We start from the raw sequence: 9,097 nt of genomic DNA on the forward strand, positions 1-9,097 counted from the left end.
TTGATCACTTTGACTCGACTCTGGAAGGGAAGCAACACAAACTCCCATCCCATTTTCTCTTGGATCTTCTCTAGGACCCATTGGAATCTTTGCTGGTGTGTAACTTCTACCCCCAAGGGGGCGTCCAGATGCCGAATATCCTTCGTTTAGACACAGTCTCCCCTGACCAGACTGATGGATCAAAGGTATCGTTTTTTTGTTAGAGATATTAATCTAGAATTTTCAATACTACACTTTGATCCCAAAGCCAAAGCAAATATCTGCACAATCTCCAGGGCCTTCCTGAGTACGGTTGCTTTCAAAAAGAGGAGCAACTCGTCCGCAAACAGCTTGGCGAGAAGCTGGTCATTGACGAGCAAATAGTAAACCTTGAATTTCCTCTCGCTCAATAGTAGCTTCGAGCATCGTAATTAGAGGATGTGACCCAATAGCAAATAAGAGAGGGGGCACCCTTGCTTGATAGACCTTTTGGCTTCAAAGGAGCCCACAATTCTATTAATGAATAAGAGTTCAGATTGGTTGCCTGCACCCCGAGTGTGTATGAGTCGACAGAGGCGAGGCCCAAAGCCCAATTCTTTCATGACACCTTCAATAAAAGACCACATAATCCTATCATAGGCCTTGTCCAGGTCCAGTTGAAGCAAAATACACTCCTAGTTAGTGAAGGTTGCGTACTCAATGCCCACCATTGCCGTCAAGATATTTTCATATATTGATCTTCCTTGTATGAATCCGTGCTGATGAAGAGAGATAACTCTTCCAAGAAGGGGGGCAATTCTAAGAGCGACAGTGTTGGCCATGATTTTGTAGGCCACCGACATCATGGTTATGGGACGCTAGTGCTTAAGATGCAAGCATCACACCTATTTTGGGATAGGCTTAATAAGACCTCTCTTCACAACGACCCACAGACAAAAGCTTGGTTGGCCATACACGTGACGGGGGTCTTGAGGTCCTCTAGAAACTCCTTGAAGAATTCCATGGTATGGTCGTCCCACCGGAGGGACTTCTCCTTGCCAAGAGCTTGCAATGCAAGCGAGCATTCCTCTTCGAAAAGGTCCACCTCAAGCTGATTAGCTTCAGGTGGGGGAATTTTCCTATTGACACTCCTGAATAAGTTCGCTTTGGCTTCTTCCACTTCTTGAGAGCGGTTCTTTGGCTGGCCAATAATTTGGCTTAGATGGTCAAGCATCATCCTAGCCATTTCATCTTGATCCTGAGTAACATTCCCGTTCTCATATGTGAGTGAGTGGATGGAGCCCTGGCTCTTCTTGACTTTCAAGGCCCTAAAGAAATGTGCTTGATTAGCGGCATCTAGATGGAGGAAGGTCTCCCTAGATATCAACCTCACCCTCTCGACCTCCTCACAATGTTGCTATGCTAGATTGGCTTTAGCTTTCAACCACCTTTGGTGTTCTTCTTCAAAGGCCAGCCGCCTTGCAGATTTTTTGGAAGTTAGACTAGCGACCTCCTCTTCGAGCTATCTCTCTCTCTCTCTCTCTCTCTCTCTCTCTCACACACACACACACACACACACACACACACACACACACACAATATATAGTGATCATCTTTCTTGAAGCAAAGCCACAAAAGTTGTTCCTACGCTATCAATACGAATACGCAAGTTTGGTAAGTTCAATATTGACACCCATTTAAAGCTAGAACTTTTCTATTTGGAACTAGCAAGCTATACAATAGGCTCTCAACATGTAAGAATGGTTGGTCACTCAAGAGTTACTTGTCCATTTCAGCATTGGATCACTTCTCTTCACTTTGTCTTGCCAGAGTCCTCTTATCATTCATTTGATATGTATTATGTCTTTCGATATGCAAGGAGCATAATAAAAATTTATACAAAGAATTGCATGCTAACAAGGTTAGAGAGCATCATCAATATGCAAGCTCCAAGTCTAACAGTCTACTTCTTTTGGATGCCTTGGAGACCTTTCTCGCTTCTTCCAGTCACTCTTCAACTTCTTCCGTTGTTGTTCCCTTGTCAATCTATATGTGTTCTTTAACGGCAGAGCGAGTGCCCTTTTCACATGTCAAAAACTACGAGATAAAGGCTAAAGTCCGAAAATGAGAGAAGCTCCTCTGCGCAAAAGAGAGAGAGAGAGAGAGAGAGAGAGAGAGAGAGAGAGAGAGAGAGAAGCCGCCGGCCGTACTAGTCACCTTTTATTCTATCCTACTTTCAGTATTTTCTATTGATTCCAGTTGTCCTTCCTTCCATTTTCCTCCTCCTTACTCAACTACTATTTTTTGGTTTTCTCCTCTATTGATTCAGTTGTCCTTCCTTCCATTTCCTCCTTACTCAACTACTATTTTAGGGTTTCTCCTCTTTATCTGCTTTGCTTTGCTTCAGCATGCTCCACCACTTCTTCTTTTGTTGGTCCTCCCTTCCCATCTTCTCTTTCTCTTCCTTCTTCTCCTTTAGCTTCTTCGTTTTCTTTTCCTTCGCTTCCTTCTCCCCCTTTGGTTTCCGTTGTTGCTGATCCTTTGGAATCTTCTCCTTTTCCGCCTTCTCCGTCTTGAGCTTCTTCTCTTGCTCCTTTTTTGACATCCTTTCTTTTTCTTCTTTCTCTTTCCTGAGCTTCTTCTCTTGCTGCTCTTTTGCGATCTTCTCTTTCTCTTCCTTGTCCAGCTTGAGCTTTTTCTGTTGTTGTTCCCTTGCAAGCTTTTCCTCCTTTTCCTTCTCCATTTTTGATTTCTCCTGTTGTTGCTCCATGGCCATCTTCTTTTTCTCTTCCTTCTCAATCTTGAGCTTCTTTTCTTGCTCCTCCTTTGCCATTTTCTCTTTCTCTTCCTTCTCCATCTTGAGCTTCTTTTGTTGCTGCTCCCTGGCCATTTTCTGCTGTTCTTCCTTCTCCATCTTCTTCTTCTCCTTTTCGTCCTTCTCCATCTTCAGCGCCTTCGGTTCATTAGCAACTGTGGCCTTTTCATCCTTACTCTCTGTTTTCCTTGTTGTCCACATTTTCAGCTTCTTCGGTTCGTCTGCAATGGTAACCTTTTCATCCTTCTCCGTCTTCCACTTTTTCAGCTTCTTCTGTTTTGGTTCGGTGGCAATCGCGACCTTTTCATCCCTCTCTGTCTTAGACTTTTTCAGCTTCTTCTCTGGTTGCTCCTTTGCAATGTTCTCTTTCTCTTGCTTCTGACTCTTCACCTTCTTGGGTTGCTGCTCCGGCAACATTCTCTCTTTCTCTTCCTTATTCTTCTTCAGCTTGCCCTGTTGCTGCTGCTGATCTTTCTCTTTTGTGCCTCTCGTCGTGGATGCTTCTGCATCAGAAAGGGATTCATCGGTGACATCGGGAACACTGACGCACGTGAGACAAACCATAGCACGTCCCATTACGCTTCTGGATTTCATCTCCTCTGTGTATTGCTCTTGCTCTTCCTTCACCTCCTTTTTCAGCTGTTTCTTCTTCTTTAGTAGGCCTTTTCTGCCTTTCTCCTTGGAGCTATCTTCATCTTCATCAGGAGAAGTTACGCCTGCAGAGAGACAACTTTGCGACCTGCCATCTCTGTCTTTCTCTCGGGGTTTCTCTTTAATTAAGCTCTCGTCATCGGAAGACAATACGTCTGCAGCAAGACAGCTCGGCATTATGCTTGTTACACACACAGACACACACAGAGAGAGAGAGAGAGAGAGAGAGAGAGAGAGAGAGAGAGAGAGAGAGAGCCTTGCCGCTGGTCTGATTCCGCGTTGCTACAGAAGAAGAGCACGCTGTTTCTTTGATGCTGTCTCGGACGTTGCTACCCATGCGAGGACATTCTCCTAGGCCTACAGAATATATATTTCTTGTCGACCTTCGACAGGAACCTTGGAACACTCGAACACACTGTTCTCACACAAGATTTTTTATCTAGCAAAGTAGGGGCCAGGACAATCTTTAGGGTGTTCACACTATAGCCCCGCCCACCATCATATAATGTAAATTGGCGCTACCTAGTAACACATTTTCTGGCGCCTATATTCAGATAGTAAAATTGGGAGCTGCATCTGCAACTTAACCGGAACAACAGATTGGCTGAATTAATGATTGTAGACGTACGGGCCCACGATTCGAGGCTTTGGAAGTTGCTTTGTGTGTTTGGGCGAGGGTAGGCTAAACTCTAGTAGGTCATCCATATTTTTGGCGCTCCATGTTTTGCTCATGCAATCTCACGTTGGCAATTGTCATTCAGCTCGGCACACGCTCGTGAGCGCCAAATCATGTGCTCAATGTGTAAACCCCCTTATACCGCTAGGTCTTCGGCTTAGGCCTGAAAATTGCAACCCTTCCCACCCTTCCTTTATCCCTAGCCCTGCATTTGCCTGGAAATTTTTTTTGGAGACCTTCCCACCGAAGGCCACTTTGGCGGAGGAGCCCTTCAGTAAGGAAGGGATGGCATTCTCTTGGCCTTCCCTAGGAAGAGCCACTTTTTAAAATGCCCTTCCAAGGTTAAATGGATGCCGGTTTCACATCATGCGCTAATTGGAGTGTGGGAGCCTGGGAGTCCAGGTTTGATTTATAGCATAAGCCCAAAGGTAAGCAACTTTAATAAAATTGCAAAGGTTGAGACAACCTTGAGGGTTGCATGCAGCTGCCAGCACACCTACTCCATTTCATTTTGCAATTGCGAATTTGTGATTCACAACTACTGACTCGCGAGGGAACCAATACAGCTGCGCACTCCACGGCGCGTGCGTTCAATTTTCAAAGCTTAAACTCCAAACTCCAGAGCACTGAGCAGTCGAGACTTAAGAGATTGCATGCGACTCGCTAGGGCTGAATCGGCTGATGCAGGCAGCAACACTGTGCAACATCGATGATCAAACTGGTTGTCACCTGGTCCTAAAATACTGGCTGCATTGCCTGCAGCCCCAGTCTCTCTGTGTAGCCCTCATTGTGGAGGAGGATGCAGACACATTAAGCCAGCTACATATTGACGCCCAAAGCTCGTCCTGGCATTCTACAATGTCGATGCAGGCGTCGTCTTTGCGCATGATCATGCCATCGAGTTAGGAGTCAAGACTCGGAGTCAAGAAGTGTAAGGATGACACAGGGTGAAGGCTTCTTTCCTGAAGCCTCTTGATTGTAGCAAAAGAACATCTCAGCAATGCCTAAAGGTAATCTTATGCTTTTTCTCGTCAAATCGCCAAGTCCCTTGAACCTTCTTGTGTGTGCGTGCGCTTGCATCATAGTTGAGATATGTGCATTGAATAGATGTTACAGGTAAAAGGAAAAGAGATTTTGTATGCTATTGAAATTTGTAGTAATGGGTGGGTGTGTTTGTTAGTCATGTGAGGACATCACCTGGCTCTAGTGCAAGCTGCATACTTACAAAGATCATACAAAGCCCTTTGTATCAGTTTCTTTGGCGGCCTTTCCGAACATGGACAACTATGGTACCTATAGAGAAGACTTTTAGAATCATAAATATATAGCTAGACTTTTTACAACCTTGGGTTGCAGATGATTCTATGAACATAAGTTCTGATTTCGCATCGACATCACACATGTTTTGTTTCCTGAGAGATGGTAGGGATTTGTTTCTGCAAACTATTTGTCCTACACAAATCTCGCCATTTATTTTATCGAATTTGCATTCAAGTATATGCATTGCAATTTGGAGGCTATGATGTAGATGATGTCTAAGGTATTTAAGGACATTTTCTTCCTTCTTGCGAGTAGAGCAATCAACTTGTGTTAATTTCAATAGCAGCATGACATAGGTGCTCATATTGTTTTGGCTTGTGAAAAGGTTGGAGAAGGGATGTCTTTTGTTTGTTTTCAACAAGTTAGTCACTTCAAAGATTACCATTTATTAATTGCATTTCACAGTTTCAAAAGTAGCATGTGCATGTTTTGATTTTTTGAAGTTTCGTGTAGCTTAATGGAGGAGTGATACTCGAGAGTATCATGACTGCATTGAACTCCATGGTATAGTATGGTCTCTTGCATGATGACATATTACTTTATCTATAAAGCTGACATCACTTGCCTAAAGACCTCAATTAATGCTGTGTACAACTAAGCAGACACAAACCAGCTGAAAATCTGTGAAAAGTATATACTGGTCCAGAACTGAGAAAAAATGAAAAGGAAAAAAAAAAGGAGAGAGAGAGAGAGAGAGAGAGAGAGAGAGAGAGAGAGAGAGAGAGAGAGAGAGAGATGCTAAATTTTTTGGACGAACTAAATTTAGACGAACTACTGATGTACCATGTTTGCCTTGCAGTCCTGATACAAAGAAATCTCATTTATTATGTTTTCTTTGAGAGACTGGAATCTAGCTATATGTTTACTTGAGGAGCTATATTTTACTTGAGGACCAGAGTGCTTATTCCTTGCTTGGACCTTGGTATGTGAACTTACTTTTGAAGCGTATTGTGTTCATGCTATCTGTGCTCTTTTCTATATTATGAAAGTTAATTTTAAAACTTGCTTGCATCTTGAATGAGTAGCAATGACAGCTATGTATTATTAGTGTTGATTCATTTGAATATGGAAAGCGATAAGAAGAAGAAGAAGCAAGTAGACCTTTCAAGCTTTTATAAAGCTGTGGAAGGAAAAAGCAAGAGAAAAGAGAAGGAGTTTCAAAAGGAAAAAGCTCGAGTCATAGAGGAGCTTTTTGGAGAAAGCCCAGAGATAGGACAAGATGATAACGACGAGGCCCAAGAAGTGCAAGATACAACCAGCTCGGAACCAATTCCTAAAGCTAAAAAGCTAAGAAAATGGAGGCCAGCTTGGAAGTTCGAGCACAAATGGGCATATCCAGTGGTAGTTGAAGGACAGGTTAGAGTAAAGTGTGAGTGGTGTGTCTATTGCAAACAAAAAACCCCTTTTGCAATAAAGGTTCATCTACACTCCAGATTTCTGCTCTAAATGAGCATAGTGCTTCAGATGAGCATAAGCTAGTTGCCTTGAAGTGGGCAAACAAGGAAAAGAGGGTATGCATTCCTCTTCCCGAGTATGTCGCAACATTTGAAGACAAGGAGAAAATACGTGTGATCACAATAATGTGGCAAATTTACTTCGTCGTGAAGTGTGCTGGGCCTATGGAGCTCTTTGAGAAGCTTTGCCTTCATCAGATTGAGCAAGGGTTGCCAAATATGCCTCGCCATATAGTATTATGGTACTTATTTGAATCGAACGGCTGGTATGGAATTCATACAAGCAATCAGGGACGTGCTTTGGAATGCTTTATGTGGAGAAATGCAAGCAAGCCCTTGGTACTCACTCATGGTAGATGATAGTACAGATAGGGGGAAAGAGGGTCATCTCATTGTTTATGTCAGTTATTTGAAAAATGGGGGTAAAGGTGAAAATCATGTTACATTTGTCAAGCTTATAAAAACTGATGATGGTGGAGCAGAAGCTAATTATGATGCTCTTGTGAAATTGCTAAAGGAGATGGGGCTATCTATCCATAAACTTGTATCACTTGCGACTGACGGGTGTTCAGTTATGGTGGGTCAAAGACATGGACTCATTGCTAAAATGAGAGCAGATGTTTCCCATCTCCTCCTTGTGCATTGTCTTGCCCATCATGAAAATCTCGCGGCAAGTCAAGCTGTTGACTCATTTCCAGAACTTGTGCATTTGGACAAGCTTTGTAGAAGTATCTACACTTGGCTTCATGCATCAGGAAAGAGGATGGATGATTTCAAGCTTATTGAGGGAGCATTAAATTTGCCGGAGTTAGCCATGCTACGTATCCACTCTATGAGGTGGCTTTCACGTGGACATGTGATGGAACGCATGGTAAAATTTATGCCAGCTTTGCTTTTGGAGTTTGGAAAAGAGAAGCCAAGCCTCTATGATGGGCTTGTCCTCTATGCAAACCAGTTTTACATGCATTTATTAGCAGATGTATGTTCAGAGTTGCATCTTTTAAGTTGTCAGTTTCAATCCAATCTTGTGGATATTGCTAACGTATCAGGGTTTGCTGATGCGGCATTGCAAAACTTGAAGAAGAAATTCTTGAGAGACTCGGCTAATTGTGGAACAAAGTATTTGAAACAGTTTGTTCAGCAAACAAAAGGTGGCCAGATCACTTTTTTTGATGCAGGTGGAGATATGCATGTTCACATGTTAAGGTTTGACAAAATTGAGGGAAGCAGCATAGGTGGATCTTTTGAGGATTGCATGCATCTAGAATTAGTCATAAAAGTCGTGAAGAATTTGACTACAAGGATGCAAGAAGACATGCCAATCTTCGAGGCTTGCAAGCTTTTTAGCCCAAAGCACTACCCGAGTGAAGAGTTGTTGCTTGAAGCTTGTAGCAAGCAATGGTTGTTGCAAGTTCTTCGCCAATTTGGAAGCTTGGTAGAGAGTGTAGAGAAGTGTATGGGAGAACTGGACTCATTTACCACTGTTTTGTCTAGCAACTTTAAACATAAAAGCTTCCGTGATGCATGGGAAGTATGTAGAGATGACATTATCATGCATGACTCATTCCCCAACTTAATGAGACTTTGGGAGATTCTCTCAGTGGTTCCTGTAAGTACAGCTGATGCAGAAAGAGGGTTCTCTTGTCAAAACAACATCAAATCAGCCCATAGAACAAGCATGAACACGACAACGTTGGGAAACTATATGTTTATAGGCTTGAATGGGCCCGAAACCACTTCAGATATGCCTTGGGATGATGTGTTCTCCTTATGGAACAAGAAGAAAAGAAGATTCATAAACGTTGCAGCATAGAGGATCGCAATGTAGCATTTTGTGTTCTCTACTATTTTATGGACTTCTAGATAACGTGCAAGCTATGTAGCGTCTCATAGAGCTTTTGGGCTTTTTGTACACTGATTATGCTTGCTAGAATCCTTGACAGAAAAGCTTTTGTAATTTTGCAATTTTGTTGGTGAAATAGTATTGAACTCGATTATGTGAAATTGCATGGTCTGTTTTGATTTGTTGGTAGTGCCAAGAGTGTGGTACTTTTATTGAAACGTGTGAAATTTGAATTACTTTGCTGGTTCTTTGTGTAAACAAGATGGTGCTTCTCAATCGGTATATGAAACGAGAATTGCAGGTAAATTTTGAGTTTGGGCAAGTTGAATATTTAGCTTTTGGGTTTCTCTTTGCAGAATAGTACCAATACCCGTAACCCA

The 9,097-nt window shown here is 42.7% G+C and overlaps 2 protein-coding genes across 2 annotated transcripts; one reads left to right on the plus strand and one right to left on the minus strand.

The window, feature by feature from the left end:
• Positions 1-2,028: 2,028 nt before the first annotated feature.
• LOC147460918 (uncharacterized) lies at positions 2,029-4,231 on the minus strand. The gene has a single exon (XM_086499821.1). The coding sequence runs from the start codon at positions 3,599-3,601 to the stop codon at positions 2,327-2,329; it is 1,275 nt and encodes a 424-aa protein (XP_086355947.1). The 5' UTR covers positions 3,602-4,231; the 3' UTR covers positions 2,029-2,326.
• A 2,254-nt stretch (positions 4,232-6,485) lies between these two features.
• LOC147460919 (uncharacterized) lies at positions 6,486-8,687 on the plus strand. The gene is made up of 3 exons (XM_086504428.1): positions 6,486-6,776; positions 6,854-7,116; positions 7,166-8,687. Exons 1-3 carry the CDS (start codon positions 6,486-6,488, stop codon positions 8,685-8,687), a joined length of 2,076 nt encoding a protein of 691 aa, XP_086360554.1.
• Positions 8,688-9,097: the final 410 nt, after the last annotated feature.

The sequence above is a fragment of the Adiantum capillus-veneris genome, chromosome 3 (genome assembly GCF_014529385.1).
Source record: "Adiantum capillus-veneris isolate H3 chromosome 3, ASM1452938v2, whole genome shotgun sequence".
Classification (NCBI taxonomy): Eukaryota; Viridiplantae; Streptophyta; class Polypodiopsida; order Polypodiales; family Pteridaceae; genus Adiantum; species Adiantum capillus-veneris.